The sequence below is a fragment of the Oncorhynchus mykiss genome, chromosome 23, assembly GCF_013265735.2.
Source record: "Oncorhynchus mykiss isolate Arlee chromosome 23, USDA_OmykA_1.1, whole genome shotgun sequence".
Classification (NCBI taxonomy): domain Eukaryota; kingdom Metazoa; phylum Chordata; class Actinopteri; order Salmoniformes; family Salmonidae; genus Oncorhynchus; species Oncorhynchus mykiss.
The window spans coordinates 40378593-40402221 of NC_048587.1; the positions used below are offsets into that span (position 1 = coordinate 40378593).

The 23629-nt window shown below is 43.2% G+C and overlaps 2 protein-coding genes across 5 annotated transcripts in view; one reads left to right on the forward strand and one right to left on the reverse strand.

Annotated features, from left to right (window-relative positions):
• Positions 1 to 1609, forward strand: part of slc9a3r1a (SLC9A3 regulator 1a) — a 37638-nt gene extending 36029 nt beyond the window's left edge. The window contains exon 6 of the mRNA XM_021581026.2: positions 289 to 1609. Within this exon, the coding sequence (XP_021436701.2) occupies positions 289 to 447 (159 nt within the window). The 3' untranslated portion in view covers positions 448 to 1609. The remainder of the gene's footprint in view (positions 1 to 288) is intronic.
• A 7944-nt stretch (positions 1610 to 9553) lies between these two features.
• Positions 9554 to 23629, reverse strand: part of LOC110502760 (caskin-2) — a 74702-nt gene continuing 60626 nt past the window's right edge. For 2 of the 4 annotated variants that reach the window (XM_021581027.2, XM_036960457.1), the window contains 10 exons: positions 21275 to 21406; positions 19777 to 19866; positions 19265 to 19422; positions 18991 to 19072; positions 14580 to 14665; positions 14229 to 14339; positions 13978 to 14079; positions 13543 to 13681; positions 10793 to 13313; positions 9554 to 10716 (listed from right to left, as the gene is read on the reverse strand). In XM_021581027.2, coding sequence (XP_021436702.2) covers positions 10620 to 10716; positions 10793 to 13313; positions 13543 to 13681; positions 13978 to 14079; positions 14229 to 14339; positions 14580 to 14665; positions 18991 to 19072; positions 19265 to 19422; positions 19777 to 19866; positions 21275 to 21406 — 3518 coding nt within the window. In that variant the 3' untranslated portion in view covers positions 9554 to 10619. The remainder of the gene's footprint in view (positions 10717 to 10792; positions 13314 to 13542; positions 13682 to 13977; positions 14080 to 14228; positions 14340 to 14579; positions 14666 to 18990; positions 19073 to 19264; positions 19423 to 19776; positions 19867 to 21274; positions 21407 to 23629) is intronic. The other 2 variants (XM_021581029.2, XM_021581028.2) reach the window with 2 other exon arrangements.

The following is a 23629-nucleotide window of genomic DNA, read 5'->3' on the forward strand; positions in this document are numbered from 1 at the left end:
AACCCAACCAAGCCGCACTGCTTCTTAACACAGCGAGCATCCAACCCGGAAGCCACCCGTACCAATGTGTCATAGGAAACACCGTGCACCTGGCGACCTTGGTTAGCGCGCACTGCGCACGGCCCGCCACAGGAGTCGCTGGTGCGCGATGAGACAAGGAGATCCCTACCGGCCAAACCCTCCCTGACCCGGACGACGCTAGGCCAATTGTACGTCGCCCCACGGACCTCCCTGTCGCGGGTCAGTGGAATATCTAATGAGTAAATCTCTCTCTGTCTGTCTGTGCAGGCACAATTCCAGGTGGTTCCGGCTAAGGAGTCTGATGCAGGCCTAGCCCTCAGCATGTCTCTAGCCCAGGCCAAGGAGAGGGCTCACCAGAAACGTTCAGCCAAGAAAGTCCCTGCCATGGACTGGCGCAAGAGGAATGAACTCTTCAGTAACCTGTAAACCACATATTTCCTTCCTCCTTTTTGTCTACCTTTTGCTCTCTCCAAATGCGCGCATACACACACGTGAAAGTGTTATTGGTTGTGATTTCATTATTTTCATCGTGTTAATTTCGGGTTTTCCACTTTTTTAAAATTTAAACGCCACTCCTAAATAAGAAACAATGTAATTAACAATTTAGAAGCTGGAAAAACAATGTACAGTTGACCTCTAGTAGAGTAAGATGATGACAAAATAAGAGATTATGGGATGCAGGGAAAATTATAAAGGAATTAACATTGCTATAAAGTGTGTTGTCAGTCTTTTAATCTGCAATCTGGTTGGTTGGTGGTCGCAATGCTTCCTTTTAAAATCATGAGCTAGCCAATAGCAAGCTGGAACTGATGGAGCTTTGTGGATGACTGATTCATCTTCAATCTTATTTCCAGAGACTTTCATGCTTTAGTACTTCTGACTAGATGAACGACAGACGATCTGTTGAATTCTTAGCAATACAAGACCAAGCATTTATCACCTAAGTGGTCTACACGTCTGTTTGGCAAATATTACTGAATTTGTTCAGGAATTGTATCATTCTAATGCTGACCGCTGGTTTACTTTGTTGTGATGTTTACTACCCTGTCTATTTGAAGATTTTGTCATGTCAATTCTGTTCTAAATGTGACATGGTCATATATGTGGTTCTAGATTTTTGAATCCAAAGTGAACCATTCTATCTCAGTGTAAACATAAACATTCCTGGGTTAACAACCTGTCCAAACCGGAGTTCAATCACACCTATTGTAAAATTCTCAATTTTATTCCCCCTGCCATTGTCTCAACGTTTTAAAGAATGACATGAAAATATAATTTTTCATGTTTCTTTCATTAGATTTGTACATAGTGAAATATGTCTTAAAGAAAGAAATCCTCAGTTTGTTTGTTTCTGAATAGACTCTTGGTTGAATGGAATGTTAGCCAACTGTACAGTGTATCAGTAATTTCCTACTTTATGTGTCAGTTAAATCTGGTTCAGGGCGCCACTAGGCGCTATAGTATAGACCAGGGATCAACTCTGGTTCTGGAGAGCTACTGGGTGTGAAGGCTTTTGTACACTGTACACTGGTAGAAGGGCTGAGTTGTATTGATGAGGATGACAGCTATAAATTTCGGATCAAACATGTCTTTTTGTCCATCTTCTTTAACCCTTTTTGTGTGTGTGTCTCACCATGCATTCTCTGTGGGATCTCAAAGGAAAACAACTGTTTTAGATTCTCCCTTTTTAATGGTTTAAACAGTAAACTGATGAGTAAACAGGTGGGTGTGCATCACAAACAACACAGACCAATCAGCAAGTCAATAGCTAGTGCTCTAGAACAATGTTCTGACATTAGAATGAAGCCTAAAATAAACACTTTACAGTTTTTGCAATTCCTGTTTAGTAAAGTGTCATTGTTGTACTTTATCACTAGTTAAGGTTATGTACAGTAAGAGGTTTTAGGGCTCTATTCAATCCGTATTGCGGATGTTCAGCAGTACAGCGTGATTGAAATGTAACGGCAATATTTCCTAGTTAGTGCAGACTGCATTCACGGTAAACGCAGCATAGATCAGATCAATCAGAAAGTAACTTTTTAAATTTTTAGGGCTTCAGCCCTAAGAATGAGTGATCATTCACCCAAATTACATAAATTAACATTTATAGACAGTGGCCAGGCGAAGACAACTTTAATCATGGATTGTTGTCTTACCTTGTCCATAGACTGTTTTACAGGGTAAGGAAACCAATATGTAATTTGTGTGTGTGCACACCTACACACAGCTCTGGAAAAAATTAAGAGACCACTGCAAAAGGATTGTTTTTTCCAGCAGGACAATGCTCCGTGCCACACAGCCAGGTCAATCAAGGTGTGGATGATTGGACTACCAGATCAAGACCCTGTCATGGCCAGCCCAGTCTCCAGATCTGAACCCCATTAAAAACCTCTGGAATGTGATCAAGAGGAAGATGGATGGTCACAAGCCATCAAACAAAGCCAAGCTGCTTGATTTTTTTGCGCCAGGAGTAGCATAAAGTCACCCAACATCAATGTGAAAGACTGGTGGAGAGCATGAAAGCTGCGATTGAAAATCAGGGTTATTCCATTTAATCTTGATTTCTGAACTCTTCCTAAGTTAAAACATTATTGTATTGTTTAAAAATGAATATGAACCTATTTTCTTTGCGCTATTCTTTTTTGTTATTTTGACCAGTTGAAATTTTCTGCAAATAAATGCTCTAAATGACAATTTTGGGGGGAATTTGGGAAAACGTCGTAAGAAGTTTATAGAATAAAACAAAAATGTACATTTTACCCAAACACATACCTATAAATAGTAAAATCAGAGACACTGATCATTTTGCAGTGGTCTCCTAATTTATTCCAGAGCTCATATATATATATATATATATATATATATATATATATATATATTTCTGAACAAAAATATAAACGCAACATACGATTTCAAAGATTTACTGAGTTACAGTTAATGAGGAAATCAGTCAAATGAAATAAATTATGCCCTAATCTATGGATTTCACATGACTGGGAATTCAGATATGCAACTGTTGGTCACAGATACCTTAAAAAATGGGCCTCAGGATCTCATCACGGTATTTCTGTGCATTCAAATTGCCATCGATAAAATGCAATTGTGTTTGTTGTCTGTAGCTTATGCCTTCCCATACCATAACCCCACCGCCACCATGGGGCACTCTGTTTACAATGTTGACATCAGCAAACCGCTCGCCCACACGACGCCATACACGCGGTCTGCGGTTATGAGGCCGATTGGTCGTACTACCGAATTCTTGAAAATGACGGAGGGGGCTTATGGTAGAGAAATTAACATTAAATTATCTGGCAACAGCTCTGGTGGACATTCCTGCAGTCAGCATGCCAATTGCATGCTCCCTCAACTTGAGACATCTGTGGTGTTGTGTGATAAAACTGCACATTTTTGAGTGGCCTTTTATTGTGCCCAGCACAATGTGCACCTGTGTAATGATCATGCAGCTTAATCAGCTTCTTGATATGCCACACCTGTCAGGTGGATGGATTATCTTGGCAAAGGTGAAATGCTCAGTAACAGGAATGTATACAAATGTGTGAACCAAATTTAGTGTGTATGGAACATTTCTGGTGTCTTTTAATTCAGCTGATGAAACATAGGACCAATACTTTACATGTTGCGTTTTATATTTTTGTAAAGTGTATAATTGCAGTATTGATGGGTACTGTACTGTAGGACCTGAGTATACTGGTAATTTAATGCTTGAGTAAAAGTAACGATGTCTGTGTCCCAATTACAAAATGCCATCCTATTTCCAATGAAGTGCACTAAATAAAAAAATAGGGTGGCATTTGGGAGGCCCCCCTATCTGATGAAAGTAGTAAACACTGCATGAAGCAGAAGCAGCTACAGTTGAAGTCAGAACTCCTCCTAGATACAATATTATCCTACTGTACAGTGCTAATCAAATGGCTACCTGGACTATTTGCATTGACCCCCCCCACTTTACACTGCTGCTACTTGCGTTTTATTATCTATGCATGGTCACTTTTCCCCCATCTACAGTTGAAGTCGGAAGTTTACATACACTCAGGTTGGAGTCATTAAAACTCGTATTTCAACCACTCCACAAATTTCTTGTTAACAAACTATAGTTTTGGCAAGTCGGTTAGGACATCTACTTTGTGTATTTTCCAACAATTGTTTACAGATTATTTCACTTATAATTCTCTGTATCACAATTCCAATGGGTCAGAAGTTTCATACACTAAGTTGACTGTGCCTTTAAACAGCTTGGAAAATTCCAGAAAATTATGTCATGGCTTTAGAAGCTTCTGATAGGCTAATTTACATAATTTGAGTCAATTGGAGGTGTACCTGTGGATGTATTTCAAGGCCTACCTTCAAACTCACTGCATCTTTGCTTGACATCATGGGAAAATTAAAAGAAATCAGCCAAGAAAAACATTGTAGACTTCCACAAGTCTGGTTCATCCTTGGGAGCAATTTCCAAATGCCTGAAGGTACCACGTTCATCTGTACAAACAATTGTATGCAAGTATAAACACCATGGGACCACGCAGCCGTCATACTGTTCAGGAAGGAGACGCATTATGTCTCCTAGAGATTAATGTACTTTGGTGCGAAATGTGCAAATCAGTCCCAGAAAAACAGCAAATAACCTTGTGAAGATGCTGGAGGAAACAGGTACAAAAGTATCTGTATCCACAGTACAACGATTCCTATATCGACATAACCTGAAAGGCCACTCAGCAAGGAAGAAGCCACTGCTCCAAAACCACCATAAAAAAAGCCAGACTACGGTTTGCAACTGCACATGGGGACAAAGATGGTACTTTTTGGAGAAATGTCCTCTGGTCTGATGAAACAAAAATAGAACTGTTTGGCCATAATGACCATTTTATGTTTGGAGGAAATAGGGGGAGGCTCGCAAGCCGAAGACCACCATCCCAACCGTGAAGCACGGGGGTGGCAGCATCATGTTGTGTGGGTGCTTTGCTGCAGGAGGGACTGGTGCACTTCACAAAATAGATGGTATCATGTGGAAGGAATTTGATGTGGATATATTGAAGCAACATCTCAAGACATCAGTCAGCAAGTTAAAGCTTGGTCGCAAATGGGTCTTCAAAATGGACAATGACCCCAAGCATACTTCCAAAGTTGTGGCAAAATGGTTTAAGGACAACAAAGTCAAGGTATTGGAGTGGCCATCACAAAGCCCTGACCTCAATCACATAGAACATTTGTGGGCAGAACTGAAAAAGCGAGTGCGAGCAAGGAGGCCTACAAACCTGACTCAGTTACACCAGCTCTGTCAGGAGGAATGGGCCAAAATTCACCCAACTTATTGTGGGAAGCTTGTGGAAGGCTACCCGACATGTTTGACCCAAGTTAAACAATTTAAAGGCAATGCTACCAAATACTAATTGAGTGCATGTAAACTTCTGACCCACTGGGAATATGATGAAAGAAATAAAAGCTGAAATAAATCATTCTCTCTACTATTATTCTGACATTTCACATTCTTCAAATAGTGGTGATCCTAACTGACCTAAAACAGGGAATTTTTACTAGGATTAAATGTCAGAAATTGTGAAAAACTGAGTTTAAATGTATTTGGCCAAGGTGTATGTAAACTTCCGACTTCAACTGTATACACATACAATATCACAGCTATATGACTACAAAACTATTATGGAATTGTATAATCATGGACTTTTGTTATATGAATGCTAATATAAATAATACAATGTTGTTGACATGACATATGACAGAGAAGGTGCATATATAAGTAAATATATATAAGTAAAAAAAAAAAATCTACAAAATAAAGTCAGTCGATGTGGTCATTGTAACAAGAACACTTTTTCAGAAACATTCATGAAAGTTAAATACATTCGAAACCATCACTGAAATGGGCCCAAATCAGCCCCCTTGTCTTTGGTTTTGGGGTGGCACTGGTTACCACAGAATTCAAATGACAGTTACATTTGCCAAGACCCACCCCACAGTTTCTGGTAACAATTGCTGGAACAGCATTGGAGAAACAAAGTTAGATTTTTTTCATGATACAGTATGTACCCATTGATTCTGGAATATAACTTATAAATGCCTCATGAGCTTTGAACCACTATCTTCAGAATCCAAAATATAAGCTTGTTTTACTCAAATGTTTGTAAACAAAGTAAATGTAAACAAACACTATATAGCCTTAAAACATGGTTAAAACAACACTGAGTACACCAAACAGGAACCCCCTCCCCTGTCCTCAGAATAGCCTCAATTTGTTGGGGCATGGTCTCTACAAGGTGTCAAGCGTTCCACAGAGATGCTGGCCCATGTCGACACCAATGCTGGCTGGATGTCTCTTGGGTGGTGGACCATTCTTGAAACTGTTGAGCATGAAAAACCCAGCAGCGTTGCAGTTGTTGACACACTGACACCGGTGCACCTGGCACCTACTACCATACCCCGTTGAAAGACACTTCAATCAACGGCACACTTACACAATCCATGTCTCAATTTTCCTTCTTTAACGTGGCTCCTCCCATTCATGTACACTACTTGAAGTGGATTTAACAAGTGACATTGATAAAGAGATCATAGCTTTCACCTGATTAGTCTATGTCATGGAAAGAGGTGTTCTTAATGTTTTGTATACTCAGTGTATAATGTTGATATCATGGATGGTCAGTGCTTGCCATCCATAGCTCTGTCTATACATTTGAGTGGTTAGATTTATCAAGCCCCATCCATCCCTCATATTTTTTACCAAAACAGGGGCGCTTTGTTATTGTTTCAACTGCTGATTGCTGTTTTAACTAGGTCAGGGTTTACTGTAGGTTACATTACTACAGTCCAGTTCAATGTACAGTACTCTGAGGCTATGCAGTAGACTTCTGTGCAGGGGTGGGCAACTCCAGTCCTCGAGGGCCTGATTGGTGTCACACTTTTTCTCCATCCCTTGCAAACACAGCTGATTAATCCAATTGGATTCTAAATTGAAGATCATGATTAGGTGATTATTGGAGTAAGGTGTTTTAGCTGGGGCAAAACTGTGGCACCAATCAGGCCCCTAAAGACTGGAGTTGCCCACCCCTGCAAGAGCCATCCAGGCCTGTTATAATGTTAAGGTGAGTATCAGTGGAGGCTGTTGAGGGGAGGACGGCTCCTAATAATGGCTGGAATGGAGCTTTTGCTGTATTCGATACCATTCCACTGATTCTGCTTCAACTATTACCACGATCCGGTCCTCCCCAATCTGGTGCCACCAACCTCATGTGGTGTGTATACTACCCACCTCACAGCCTATACAGTGGCAAGAAAAAGTATGTGAACCCTTTGAAATTACTGGGATTTCTGAATAAATTGGTCATCAAATTTGATCTGATCCTCTAAGTCACAACATTAGAAAATATAGTGTGCTAATAACACAAATTATTGTATTTTTCTTGTCTATATTGAATACATAATTTAAACATTCACTGTGTAGGTTGGAAAAAGTATGTGAACCCTTAGGCTAATGACTTCTCCAAAAGCTAATTGGAGTCAGGAGTCAGCTAACCTGGAGTCCAATCAATGAGACGAGATTGGAGCTGCCTTGCCCTATAAAAAACACTCACAAATTTTGAGTGTGCTATTCACAAGAAGCATTGCGTGATGTGAACCATGCCTTGAACAAACGAGATCTCAGAAGACCTAAGATTAAGAATTGTTGACTTGCATAAAGCTGGAAAGGGTTACACAATTATCTCTAAAAGCCTTGATGTTCATCAGTCCACGGTAAGACAAAGTGTCTATAAATGGAGAAAGTTCAGCACTGTTGCTACTCTCCCTAGGAGGGGCCATCCTTCAAAGATGATTGCCAAAGCACAATGCAGAATGCTCAGTGAGGTTAAGAAGAATCCTAGAGTGTCAGCTAAAGACTTATAGAAATCTGGAACATGCTAACAGCTCTGTTGACGAGTCCACAATACGTAAAACACTAAACAAGAATGGTGTTCATGGGAGGACACGTTACTGGAAAAATATTCTGTGTACAGATGAAACTACAGTTGAGTTGTTTGGAAGGAACACACAACACTATGTGTCGGGAGAAAAAAGGCCCAGCACACCAACATCAGAAACTCATCCCAACCCTAAAGTATGGTGATGAGAGCATCATGGTTTGGGGCTGCTTTGCTGCCTCAGGGCCTGGACAGCTTGCTATCATCGGCGGAAAAATGAATTCCCAAGTTTATCAAGACACTTAACACAGAGGAAACACTTATCTCCCTCACTGGCTTTAAGCACCAACTGTCAGAGCAGCTCACAGATTACTGCACCTGTACATAGCCCACCTAGAATTTAGCCCTATCAACTACCTCTTTCCCAACTGTATTTTATTTATTTATTTATTTTGCTCCTTTGCACCCCATTTATTTTTATTTCTACTTTGCACATTCTCCCATTGCAAAACTACCATTCCAGTGTTTTACTTGTTATATTGTATTTACCTTGCCACCAAGGCCTTTTTTGCCTTGACTGTATGTTTGTTTTACTCCATGTGTAACTCTGTGTTGTTGTATCTGTCGAACTGCTTTGCTTTATCTTGGCCAGGTCGCAATTGTAAATGAGAACTTGTTCTCAACTTGCCTACCGGGTAAATAAAGGTAAAATAAAAATAAATAAATAAATAAATAAAGACATTTTGCAGGAGAATGTTAGGCTATTTGTCCACTAACTGAAGCTCAACAGAAGTTGGATGATGCAACAGGTCAACAACCCAAAACACAGAAGAAAATACGCCTTCTGGAGTGGCCCAGTCAGTCTCCTGACCTCAACCTGATTTGAGATGCTGTGGCATGACTTCAAGAAAGCGGTTCACACCAGACATCCCAAGAATATTGCTGAACTGAAACAGTTTTGTAAAGAGGAATGGTCCTAAATTCCTCCAGACTGTTATGCAGGTCTGATCCGCAACTACAGAAAACATTTGGTTGAGGTTATTGCTGCCAAAGGAGGGTCAACCAGTTATTAAATCCAAGGGTTCACATACTTCTTCCACCCTGCACTGTGAATGTTTACAGGGTGTGTTCAATAAAATACATGATTTTTTGTTTGTTTGTGTTATTAGTTTAAGCAGACTGTTTGTCTATTGTTGTGACCTTGATGAAGTTCAGATCAAATTTTATGACCAATTTCTGCAGAAATCCAGACATTTCCAAAGGGTTCACATACTTTTTCTTGCCACTGTACATGTCAGTAGTATAAACACCTGTACAGTTGATTACTGCTATTTGGGTTGTTAATCAGATTCATCCCGCCATTCTTGATCTTCTTTTTCCCCTTCTTACATTTTAATTGTCTAACATTTGTCTGCATTGTTAGGTGCTAGAAACATAAGTATTTTGCTGCACCTGCTAAACTGTGTTTGCGACCAAAACTTATAACATTATAACATACTGTAACACCTTCACTACACAGCTGCGCTTTACACTCCCCACATGTTGTTTAGAAGCCTTTGGAGAGCTAACACTGGATTTCCACTTTGGTAAACCATAAACAAATACATATGCATGGAATTTAATTCAGATAATATGTCATCTTATAGATACTTACCCAACTCCAACAATAATGAACCAAACTGTAGTATATTACATGTTAAATAACATAAGATAAAACAAATTAAAGTACTTTTGAAATGCCATAGTTACACTTAACATTGAAGTAAATAGGTGCTCCCTTTGTTAAAGCAAATCCAAAGTAAACTAAATTCTCAGTTTTCAGGAACGTTAAAGATTTATCTCATGTTAAAAATATTGACACACTTTTTTAACGTAACATTGGGTAAAGTTTAAGACGAGAATATAATACAACATACAATACATACATGTTGAAAATGGACCCTTATTCCCATTGGTAAAATCTGGTTGGTCCAGCGCAAAGCCACGCATGCTCTGTCATAAACCTGTGCTCGATGTCATAAATCACAGTACACTTTTCTGTGTTATTGTGCTGTCTGCCTAGCAAAACCATTCATCCAGGGTTATGTGCTTCAGTTTAGATAAGTCCTGGTGTGTGTGCCTCTCACTGATGCTATTCCAACAACACAACCCACAGGTGTATCCCTCAGTAAGGTGTATCCCTCAGTAAGGTGTATGCCTCAGTAAGGTGTATCCCTCAGTAAGGTGTATGCCTCAGTAAGGTGTATCCCTCAGTAAGTGCTTGCGTAAAAAATTCTGATGACAAAGTGTTTGTGTAAGATATCTGCTCTCCTCAACCCTACAGCTCCCCTCTCCCTACAGCTCCCATCTCCCTTCTCTCACATTCCCTCACCCTTCCTTTCCCCTCTCTCTTCACCTCCCTCATACTTTCTGTCATCCACCCTATGAGAGTGGATGTTGGAAACATGCAGATCAGTCTAAGCAAGTTTAGGGCACCGTTCTGCATGGCTCGCTAATTCCCTATATAGTGAAATACTTTGACCAGGACATGTAGGGCTCTGGTCCAAAGTAGTGCACTATATAGTGAATAGGGTGCCATTTGGGTCAAAGCCTAGGTATCTAGGCAACCCAACCCAATCCATTAAACCCAGCTGATCCTATTCAGTTTGCCTTGAGTGAAATGAAGAGGATTTAATCCAACATGGCATCCAGCTGGTCAGCGAGGTCACCAAACATGTTGCCGATGTCATCCAGAATATTCCCTGCTGCTTTCACTGTGCCGCTGCCACTGGAATAGAGAGAGGAGAGTGTTAATACAGTGAGTGTGTGTGTGTATGTGTCTGCCACATGTGTGTGTGTCTTACCCGTCAGTGTCGTCCTGAGCCAGTTTCCTCTCTACATCTTTCAGCGCTTCCTCAAGTGACGTGCTGGTCTCATCCAGCCTCCTCTGAACCAGTACCTCCGAGCAGGCCTTACCAGCCTGGGCCTTTACTGCTCGCCCTGCCTGGCCTGGAGGCCCTAAGGTGCGGTAGGATGAAATGGGGGCTGCCTGGGCTGGGGAAGTGAAAACCACACTCTGGACCACATTGAGAGTCACACCAGGGGAACGGGCTGTAGGGGCTGACGTTATGGATGTGCTGCGCTGGGGAAGTCTAGAGACAGTAGCAGGCGTCTGGTGATTTACTGGCTTGGATGTTATTGTTTTCTGTGGACTGGCTGGTTTTGCTGCTGTTACTAGTTTCTGTGGATTGATCGGTATGGAGTTGGTTGTGCGTGTATTTTGTGGGCTAGCTGGTATATGGATAGTTGCCCGTGTCTGTTGACTGGCTGGTCTTGAAGAAGTTGTGTGTATTTGTTGATTGGCTGGTATAGGAGTGGTTATATGGTTGTGTGTGCTACCTAATTTGGACATTGGTGCTGTCTTCTGTTGACTGCCTGGTTTAGATGTAGTTGTGTGTATCTGTTGACTGCCTGGTTTAGATGTAGTTGTGTGTATCTGTTGACCAGCTGGTTTGAGGGGAGTGCTGGTTGGTTTGGAGGACAGAGGTGGTTTCTGGCATTTCCCTGTCGATCCTACTCTCTGTAAACTGCGCTCTGACCTCACACCTGCTTCCTCCTCACTCTTTATGTCTCTGTTTGTGTGTGTGTGGAAGCCGTTGGACCGGCTGTGTGTGTGCGGCTGTGTGTGTGCGTCATCTTCGCTGGGGGTGAAGATCTCGTCCAGTGTGTGTGTGTCCCGGTCTTTAGGCTGACGCCGCCGTTTGACCGTGTCCGACTCTTTGAGGTTGAACTTTGGGATCTCCAGGGACTTTGGGGGCTGCATCTTTGGGTCGTCTAGAGAAGCCTGGGGTTGGATTTCAGGCTCTGCCCGGGAACCTGCTCCCAACCTGGGCCGCTGTTTGATGGTGAGGTTGCCCTCCTCCGCGAAAGGGAGGTTCTCACTGGAGCTCCTCTGAAGTGACGTAGAGCTTTCCAATACTGAACCACTCTTCCTCCCTCTCTCTCCCTCCTCTTCTGGGATTCTCTCGATCCCTCCATCTCTATCTCTCCGCTCGCTCCCCATCCTCCTCAGACCTTCCAGCCCCAGAGCGGGTACAGGTTTGTGGGAGGGGAGGGTGGAGGTGCGTGGGGAGGGTAATTCTACCCCCTTAGAGGGACTGCCCCTGGGCCCGGACCCCTGTAGCCTGGCTGCAATGCTCCTCACACTGCCTGCACTCTCAGTCTCCACCCCTGGCACCTCCACTGACACTACTGCTCCTCCTCCTGATTCGTTGGCCTGGCTGCCACTCACCGAGCTCAACCTCTTAGGTGGTGGTGGGGGCGGGCCTTTGCGGCGAGAGCGCACAGCGAATGTGTGGCTCCGGCTGATGTGGCGTTGGACGGCGGAGGATTGGCCGCGGCCTGGTTTGCGTCCTAGTGTGGCGTACGAGGGCATGGTCACCGGGGGAACGGATTCTTGCGCCGATAACTCGTCATCTTCCGGTTCTCCATCTGACAGGGAATAGTGGGTCAGACTCTGGGTGCGTTTCTTAGGGCCCTTAAGGGCCTCTGTGTTGAGGCCTAGTCCTGGGAGGGGGACAGCTCCAGCATGGGGCTTGGGTAGACCACGCTGGCCCAGATCGGTACCTCCTCCCTGGGTGTGGAGGTAACTGAAGGTCCTCTGTGTGGGGGAGGCCTGGGGAGAGAAGGAGGGGCGGTGGGGGTGGGCAGGGGACTGGCAGGGTTTGGGTTTACTGGGCACGGGCACGGCTGGGTAGGCGAAGCGGGGCATCTTGCTGGGGGTGAGAGGAGGGGTGATGGGGGTGATGGGTAGTTTAGTGGGGGGCTGGCGCAGCTGGTCTGACCACAACTCTGTGGGTCTCTGCCTGTCTCTCTCTGGACTCCCTCCTCCCCCCTGTCTCGCCCATCTGCCTCCCACTCCCCCCAGGCTCTCGTCCGAGCGACTGTACACTCCAGCCGATGCCAGAGTCTGTTGGTGAAGCTCTTGGGAACATCCCGAAAAATTCCCAGAATTCCCAGATCCGCGGGAGCGCGTTCCAATGCTCTCCTGGCTGAGCGACATCGGCGACACCACACCCCTCACCACACCTCTCACACACATCCCAAACCCCCCTATCCCCACCCCTCCTCCTCCTGCCCTGCCCATCATGGCGTTTTGTAGCTCTGTGCTCAGCTCGCTGTCCTGAAAGGAAAGTAGGGGTGTCCTGGGAGTGTGGGGGGATGGGGGGCAGCAGTCGGCAGGGGGCTCGGGGGGCTCGATAGCCACCAGCTCCAGAGCCGCGAGGGGTTTACTACACCGTAGCGTGCCGGAGCCATTGGCATGGTGACGGGAACGATGCAGGTCGCATAAACGCTTCACGGCTAACATCAGCTTCTTCTGATGACCTGGGAGAGACAAAAATAAATTCAACACAAATTGAAGAAAAAGAACTATGGAAAATAATGATAAAAAGTGGTTAAAAGGGTTGACCATTGGTTGTCGACACCAAGGCTGTTATATTGGTGAGGGGGAATGTGTCCAAGAGCTCTCACACACCCTTCTGACAGACAGATGACCTTGCTTAGTGTCAGTGCATCTGCAGTGTGTGTCCCCGTGCGTGTGAAAATCCCTTACCCAGTTTAGTGATTCCTATCTCTGATAAGTCTTCCCATGTGATATCCTTGACGATGCTGATGGTGTCATAACCGTTCTCACACAGTCTTTTCTGGTACTGAGGGAGACCAATCGCACTCAACCACTCTGACAGCTCAGACTGACATAGAGAATGAGAGAGAGATGGCGAGGAAACAAAGAAACAGAATTTATTCAATAGAGTGAGAGAGAGAGAGTGAGACAGAGAGAGAAAGACAGAGGGACAGAGGGTGTACTTCTTGTCCAATGGTTGTACGACAAAACACAGTTACTGCTGATTGTAAAGGTGTACATGAAACACAAAGAACAAATTATTATTAATGACATAGAGAGAGAGAGATGTGCAGTCTATCAAAGGCTTGTTGTTATCAGCCATAACTGTGTACAGAGTGCAAAGGTCATGTGAAAGTCTCTTACAGGGATGTAGTCAGGTAGCCATTCTGGGATGTTTAGGTTGCCTATCTCCATGGAGATCTTCTTACGGTGGCCTGGCTTGGTCACACCGATAGCTGTCAGGTCCTGGAGAGAGACACACCAGGTTAGAAAGCCCCACGACTAGGCTGTCAATGATAAAAATGACTACAGAACACATTCATCCATGCCCGTTAATTATGTTGACCTAAAAAGAGGTAAATGTGTGAATGGGGTAATACAATCCAGCGTCTGACCTCTGGGGTCATCCTACTGATAGTAGGCACATCGTATCCTGTTGTAAGGAAGTTAGCAGTGTAGCTCTCCAGCTGGAACTCACACAGCCATTGGTAGATGGCCTCAGAGTCCTATAGACAGAGAACAGAAGGTTATCACACATCCACAACCAAACCACATGAGGTTGGTGGCACCTTAATTGGGGAGGACGGGCTCTTAGTATTGGCTGGAACAGAATAAATGTATTGGTAATTGCACTCATCAAATCAAATGGTTTCCATGTGTTTGATACCATTCCATACCACTCCCCTCAGCAGCCTCATGTGACACACATACACACACACACACACACACACACACACTCAACTCACCCTGCCCTCCAGGAACTGATCTGGACGCATGAAGCCACCCTGCTCCCCTGACCGAGTACCACCGCTGACCTGATGACGCGGACCACCTGGGAAAGAGAGAGAGAGAGATAGGGAAAGATTCCAAAATCACCAAAATCAATGCACAGAAGTCACAGATCAGTTGGTAGAGCATGGCAACCCCTGGATAGTGGGTTTGATACTTGGGACCACCCATAGGTAAAAAATGTATGCACGCATTACTTTGTCCCTTTGGATAAAAGTGTCTGCTAAAATGGCATATACATTGAGTACACCAAACATTAGGAACGCCTTCCCAATATTGCCATCAAAACAGCCTCATGTCATCTGAATGGCACACATACACAATCCATGTCTCAATTGTCTCAAGGCTTAAAAATCCTTCTTTAAACTGCCTCCTCTCTTTCATCTGCACTGATTGAAGTGGATTTAACAAGTGACATCAATAAGGGATCCTAGCTTTCACCTGGATTCACCTGGTTAGTCTATGTCCAGGAAAAAGCAGGTGTTCTTAATGTTTTGTACACTCAGCGGTGTATCACTAACAGCCTACTACTGTAACAGCAAGCTGAATGAAGGACCAAGGTAAGGGTGTATTATCTTGTAGATCTGTAGGATCAGTCAACAGATTACTGCAGCTCACTGAAGAATGCATCTTCACCATTCCTCTCTGTCTCTCTCTCTTTCCCCTGGGGCAATGGTTTTGATCCCAACCTCTCTCCTCCCTCCCTCCCTTCCCTCTCTCCTTCATTCCAAACATGTCTGGGCCCCATCCCCCCTCCAGAGGTGAAGAAAGCACCTGAGTGAGAGGTATTTGGCCCATGTGTTTGTGTCTGTACGCACCTCATCAACCCCTACATCCAAAACACACACATGCTTCTACTCACAAGGCTGACAAAGTAGTGTAGCACACCTTTATCGGTTTATAAGAACGCTGCCTGAACAGCACCCCCCTCATGTATCACATCTACCGGTTCTGAAAACAGAACATGACACTTGAATGAAAGGACTACAGTGCAGGACTGACTGAATAGGACCCTGTCTGTGTCAGTCTTACACACAGACATGACCATACCCACACTAAAAATGTTGCTGTAAACTTACATCAATGTTACAGTTAGCTACTGGAATTATATATTACAGTACTGTAAAGAGCAATGCATTGTGGGGCTCAATGGCACAACAATACTGCTGATCAGAAATGTGTATCCTAATTATCCAGCACTGTCTCACTACAAAAACCCGGAGTAAAAACATATTCACCGCAGAACAGCAGAAAAAAAATGCTCAGGTGAAGAAGTAAACAAACAAAACACACTTTAGTAAACACAACTCTATGGGTCCATACTTAAGAACATTAGAAATGTTTAAAATAAGCATCTAACAATTAAAATTCTCCACGTAGTTGCACGTGATAAAACGCTACATAGTTGTTCCCATTACATAACCTGTCACATTTAGCACTATGCTAACCTGGCCAAGGGGCAGTGATTATGTCCGGTAACAAATTCTGCATCAGCCAATTACACATGTTTACGTGGATGGACACGATAGAAGACTTGTCAAATGACACCAACACACACATTTCTACTGGACCAATAACTCGCAGTGTAGCATGCTATTTTTTGCCGTAAATTTGAATCCCCGGTGAGATATAGCTTTATCCTTTGAAATGTAGAATTACATTTATTTTCATAGTTTGTTGAGAAGGGAAGTGCAGCCAAAACCTTGTATATAAATATATTTAATGAGGAGCTTCTTGGAGTCCCTCTTGTAGACCGATACCTACAGAGGTGAAACGTTAGAACTGCCGGAGAGCACCAGAGCGATACTCTGTCACTTCTGAGAATGCTGGTCTTTAATAAAGTTTAGATCAAAGCTGAATAAATGTCCCGCAATAACTTAATGATTCATTTGTATTCTGCCAAGGCCGAACATACCGAATATAATAGCATAGTGTAACGTTACTGTTAGACTAAAAACACCACTTAATTTCTTATGTAGGCTACACTTACATGTAAAACGTTTTATATGCATTATTAAATTAATCACATATGCGTTATTTGAATTGAGCATCAAGGACCAGCAGTGAACAGTTTTTTCCTTAATAATCAAGCTTGACGCGAAGGGTCTCGAACCCACGTCTAGTGTGGATGGACAAAATCAATATGCCTTCGGTGGCGCGTTCACGGTCTACTTAGCATGTTACTGCACCCCGAAGATACAGTCAATCACCTTAGCGGAATACGCCATCCAGTAGCGATGGTATTAGTGGTACATGACAGATATTTGAGTAACTTAAATGTTGTGTAGACCTTTATGTTTTTCCAGTAAAAGCACATGGATGTGTGTTAAGCAAAAGGGTGCGACTTTTGTCATATATGTGAGAACATGCCTTTCGAATTGTGCCTAATGCATCTGGCAATATTGGGACTAAACTTTCTAGACCAAGTAAACCTTGAATGTGGAGGTTTAAAATATCCCTCTGGTGACCAAATTGACCTATTTTAAGAAATGCCATTGGTTGGTGGATATAAAGTCTAAGATCTTTGATAGGCTGATGAGGAATTTGTTACAGCATAGAACTAAATGAGCCAGACAGCTAACATATAGCGTTGTATCACGTGCATCTCAAACTTTGAATAATGTTTGCAAGTATGGACCCCATGTATTTAGCTACAATAATGAAGGTTAGCGTTTTTCGTCATTTAATATTTTGGAGGCAGCTCTGCAGAGTTGTCACGAGCTGGCACGGCCACAACATCTCATTTGAAAACTAACCCTAACCACACTGCTAACCGTAATGCTTAACCCTAACCTTAAATTATGGCAAAAAGCAATATTTTGTTTTCATTCATCTTTACAATATAGCCAATTTTTACTTTAAAAGCTGGCCCATCTAGCGGATATCGCTCAGTTCTGCCTCCAGGACAAGACTCATCCCAATAAACGTCAACCTGCCAAAATAACCTTATCTTCTAACTTGCTACATTTAGCCTGAAAATAGAGATGAAACCTTTTCACCCTGGCTCTCTGCCTCACTACATTTGAGGACTTTCCCCCCCCTGTTTCTCCAAGTTGTTTAGATCAAACAACAAACACTGGTAAACGTCTCCAGTAAAATTATAATCACACTAAAATAAGAGTAATTAATAGCTGAAGAGATTGTAGATAATAACAAGGACTGGCCAGGAGAACTAAGTCTTACCCCTCTGGAACAAGGAAAGTGGTGGAGCTCCTGTCTTTTTGCACCTCATCTCTCTGCCTCTGTGAAACTGAGTCATAAACATCTCTCTCTCTCTCTCTCTCTCTCTCTCATCTGGCTTCTGTAATTCTCTTTCTTCTCTTTCAACCCATCTCCAATGTCTCCCTCTACTCTGACTCTCTGTCACACACACAGACTATGTTTTGTTATTCTCTCTCACTGACTTTCTCTGTCTGTCTCCTCCCCTTTCTCTCTTAACCACTCCCTCTCTCTGTCTGGTGAAGTATTTCTGTTGTTGTCTCTCTCCATCCCTTCCTCCTCCCTTCCAGGTCAGGAGCAGCTGATAGCGGTTTGTTCAGGCCTTACTCAGCAGAACACTGTAAGCTGACAGAATACCTGTATCTCTCTTTCCTCTTGTCCTACCCCAAACCCACAGATGAGAGACCAAAGACTCACTGTGTCTCTTTTTATTGCTTCTGTAGAGAGCTGAGCTTCTGTCTGTATCCCAAATGGTAACCTATTTCCTATATAGTGCACTACTTTTGACCAGAGACCTATGGGCAATGCCATTTGGGACCCAACCTCTGTCTTTTATGTTTTGCAGTGAGGTGAGCTGGAGCTGAAATCTCCTCATGTATTTTATTGGTTTATAGTGAGGAGATCCGTTGTCTATATTGGTTTGTGGAGAGGTAAGTTTCTGTGTTTATCGGCTGTGTAGAAAGCTGGTTTATGAATTGTTGATGTAGAGGGGTAAGCACTGTATTTCTTTCTCATTTCCCCACTGCCCTGTGGCTGTAGCTAGCTACTATTGGCCTGGCCTGGGCTAGAAGGTGGATCGTCTGACCTCGTAGACTGAATACAGCTAGTTAACAGACAAAAAGGCATACAGAATATACTGTATTGACTGAAAATTACAGACAAAATGTCTGTGGGGTTGGCATGGGAAAATGCTGAGTATAAATAGATAAAGAGTTGAAGGGAAAGGGAAGAGATTAGAGGAGGGTAGAGCAGAAGGGTAAGTAGTGTAAAGTAGCGTTGTGGTCAATTCCATTTCAATTCAGAAAGAAAATCTAATTCTATTTCCAAATGTTGCTAATTGAAAAGTATTCAAGAGAATTGGAATTGCAGTGTACTTCCGGAATTGAAATGGAATTGACCCTTACCCTGGTGCACAGTAGTGTAACTAACCTGTAGATCCATCAGGTTGTTTGCTGTGGACTGGTCCTACTGAGCGAAACTGCTGTTCTGATTCACCAGCAGAGGGAGCCAGCTACAAACAGAAAGAGGAAGACCTTGTTCAGCTATTTGTGGTTTATATATATATATATATATATATATATATATGACTGTTAATAAGGTGAATATACTTTCTATATTTTTTTCCTGCAACCAAGTGTAACCTTTATTTCAGCTAGTGATATCTATAACATTTCAAAAATAATTGCCAGGTCACTGTGCTCACCTTGGCCATGTAGGAACCCAATGTGGCTGCGGTTTGGCGAGTGTGTGACCCGTTCTGTCCAAAACTGTTCTCGGAGCTCTGCCCGCTGCCAGCACTACGACTGCTGCCCACACTACCTGCACTGCTGCCTGCACTGCCAACACTGTTCCTGTCTCCTGCTAGAGGGAGAATGAGGAGAGAGGGAGGGAGTATAACATTGTGGCAAAGTTTGCTTCCATGGGCACTGTCACCCCTCGCCAGGGAGGGAGAGAAAGGAAGACAGAAAGAGAGGATCAGTGGAGAAGTGTACAGTACACGATTGGGTCAAGATCAGGGAATCAGCTGGGAATGGACTGGACACTTGGACAGGACACTTGGAGGGGAACAGGTCGGCAGCATGGGTCTTTAGGTGGGGATGGAGGCATTAATTTGGACTTTATGATGGGGAGAGGGTGGTACATCTAGCAGAGTGGGTAAACAGAGGGGCACGAGGTAGTCTGGGTAATTGGGTAGCTGGGTACACACACTCTTACCAGTGTGAGAGTTCCTGAGGACCCATATGTCCTCACTGGGGCTAGCAGGACTAGCTGGGGCTGAAAGGAGACTGCCAGGTGTACAGGTACCTAACAAAAACACATACTGTAAGCCAGGGCTGGTGGAGGTGTGCTGGGGAGTGGGGGTCATGGGGGAGAGCGGGGTCAGAGGACTCCAGGGTGACTCTCAGCGGGACTAAGGCGGGTATGGAGTAGGGGGTGGGGGTATTGGGGGGTTGTCAGGGCCCCAATGGAAACAATAGGCTACTTTGTTTCCACAAAATTGACTTAGTGGATGGAGAGAAGTAGTAGAGGTCGAGAACATCTGTAAATAACTGTCACCTATTTTAGATTTAGTTTGAGTCTTTATGATTAAAATACATTTTAGTCTTAGTCCCATTTCACCCTTCTTAGTTTTAGTTATTATCAGTTGACTAAAACTCTGGACAATTTTAGTCTAGTTTTAGTCTGTAATTTCTGTCCTATTTTAGGCATTGTAGATTTCACATAAACCTCTAACTTAACTTCCAACATGCACATAATAGCTTCCACTCCCTTAGTCACAGCCATTTTAGTAAATTCATGGTCAGTGATTTTTTTTCTATTAAATAATTAATATTTAGACCACGTCTAACTTCCATCATGTGCACATTCAGATAGCCTTGTCCAACTAGGCCAACTATCTCCTTGTATACCTTAGCTGGCAACATTGGTATTGTGACAGATTGTAACCAATGCCAGCTATAATTAACCACATACTACAAAGCCTTGGCTACAGGTTAAACAATTTACAGCTCTGATTTTTCCCCAATCATAACTGTCATGGGAGTAAATAATATTGGTTTCCTTGAAAAGAGGATCATTTGATCTTTCAAGAAATGCCAGAAGTATTACTGTACTCCTGATTTCCAACAAATAACAAATATATGTTTTTCCCATAGGAAAAAAGCAACCGCAACTCACGTTTGTGGACGGCGAGAAACCGCATCTGAATGAATAACAAAAAGTAGAGCTTCTGAAGTGATCAAAGCAAAAATAGCCTACATGATAGTAAGATAGAGAGTAAACATGATTGTTTCTAGTTGAGGTTAGTTACAAGTCAAGTGTCCTGGCTTTGCATCAGTTCAAAAGATTTAGGGGTGACTGAAGAGAACGCCTGGGAGCTGTGTGGAAGAGCCGCGCAGATCAGCTCAATCAAATCAGATGTCAATTCTGCCAATGAGAGGATTGCATTCAATGATTGGGCCAAACAGATGAAAAGGAGCTTCATGTCAAATGCACCTTAGTCTCACGTGGAATTATTGTCTCGTCACATTTTCCGTGACTAAAATGAAAAGTAATTTGTAATAGTTAGTGATTTTTCCAGGGCATCTCTTCTCATGATTGTCATAGTTTTAGTCAGGAAAAATTGGTCGTTGAAAAGCATTTTTTGACATAGTTATTGTTGATGGAATTAACACTGGCGTGTGTGTGAAGGTGTGTGCATGCTTGTGTTTACCTGCGTGGCCGTAGTACAAGGTGTAGGAGTCATCAGTCTGGGGGGTAGAGCCAATACTGGTGGGAGGAGCTCTGGACAGGAAGTGCTGCTGCCGTTGGCTTGGCAATGAGACCTGACGTGAGAGAGTACCCCCTGCAGACCAGAAGCAAAACACAACCACAGAGCTTAAAGCGGTGGTATTCAAATTGTTTCTGTGGGGACGCCATTTTTTTCGCCAGAATTTCTGGTGACCCCAAAACACCCCAAATCTAATGACAACCTTAAAATCAGCACATTTACATTTTCATCTCTCTTATCAACATGAAAATAAAACAGTAAGTACATTTACTCAAGAAAATAGTATTTTTCAAATGATCTTCAAAAAAAGAAATTGTATGTCTCGTAAAATAATTTTGTCGAACGCACAGCAATTCCCCCGCGACCTCACTAAGGATACCACAAGTTTGGATACCACTAGTGGTACCCCGACTTTGAATAACACTGGCTAAATTAAAGGACGGAGAAGGTGTGTGTGTTTGCAACTAGTACACACCGAGGATATGTATCCTGCATTCTTTCCTTACAGATTCATAAAACCGCCAAGGCAGCTAAATATATGTATGAATCCCCAAGCTCCTTATGTATAGCTAGTGAATGAATGTGACAAAATGGTGGTAGCAAAGTGGTTCAGCAGGAGCTTTCATTCCCATAGAGCCATAGAGAGGGCTTTCATATCAGCACTTATGCTGAGGGAGGCTTACCAGGCTCTCAGTGTGTGTGTGTCCACGAAAGCAGCGTGATGCTGACATATCAGCATACACACACACACACTCAAAGGCGAACACACGCACATTTATGACTTCGCCTCTGATAAGTTTGCTCTCGTAGCAAGGACCTGTCAACGACTCAACTGAGCTTTCAACTGGGATTTCCCTTCACACACACACAAACTTGTGCACTCACACTCCTAACGCAGTCTCGGGGGTTTAGAACTGAGCTGACACTACCCAATCTGGCCCTGCTAATCTGATTAAACGGTGTGTGTGAGTTTGTGAGTCTGCCTCCGTGAGTGTGTGTGTATGTACTGTGTGTGTATGTAATTTCAGAGTTTATTTCAGGACCTCTAGCTGTTTGGTATACCGATGGGTATTTACAGCTGTACAGTTGGTGTGGTATTCTATTGTTGAACCAAGCTACAGTGGCAAGAAAAAGTATGTGAACCCTTTGGAAATACCTGGATTTTTTTGCATAAATTGGTCATAAAATTGGATCTGATCTTCATCTAGGTCAAAACAATAGACAAACACAGTCTGCTTAAACTAATAACACACAAACAATTATACGTTTTCAGGTCTTTATTGAACACACTGTGTAAACATTCAAAGTGCAGGGTGGAAAAGTATGTGAACCCTTGGACCCTCCTTTGGCAGCAACCAAATGTTTTCTGTAGTTGCGGATCAGACCTGCACAACAGTCAGGAGAAATTTAGGACCATTCCTCTTTACAAAACTTTCAGTTCAGCAATATTCTTGGGATGTCTGGTGTGAACTGCTCTCTTGAGGTCATGCCACATCATCTCAATCGGGTTGAAGTCAGGACTCTGACTGGGCCACTCCAGAAGGCGTATTTTCTTCTGTTGAATCCATTCTGTTGTTGATCTACTTCTGTGTTTTGGGTTGTTGTACTGTTGCATCACCCAACTTCTGTTGAGCTTCAATTGGCGGTCAGATAGCCTAACATTCTCCTGCAAAATGTCTTGATAAACTTGGGAATTCATTTTGCCGTCAATGATAGCAAGCTGTCCAGGCCCTGAGGCAGCAAAGCAGCCCCAAACCATGATGCTCCCATCCACCATACTTTACAGTTGGGATGAGGTTTTGATGTTGGTGTGCTGTGCCTTTTTTCTCCTGACACATAGTGTTGTGTGTTCCTTCCCTACAACTCAACTGTAGTTTCATCATGTGGAACATCCAGGTACACTTCTGCAAACTTCAGACGTGCAGCAATGGTTTTTGGTCCACAGTGGCTTCTTCTGTGATGTCCTCCCATGAACACCATTCTTGTTTAGTGTTTTACGTATTGTAGACTCGTCAACAGGGCTGTTAGCATGTTCCAGAGATTTCTGTAAGTCTTTAGCTGACACTCTAGGATTCTTCTTAATCTCACTGAGCATTCTGCACTGTGCTCTTGCAGTCATCTTTGAAGGATGGCCACTCCTAGGGAGAGTAGCAACAGTGCTAAAATTTCTAAATTTCTAGACAATTTGTCTTACCGTGGACTGATGAACATCAAGGCTTTTAGAGATAATTGTGTAACCCTTTCCAGCTTTATGCAAGTCAACAATTCTTAATATTATGTCTTCTGAGATCTTGTTTG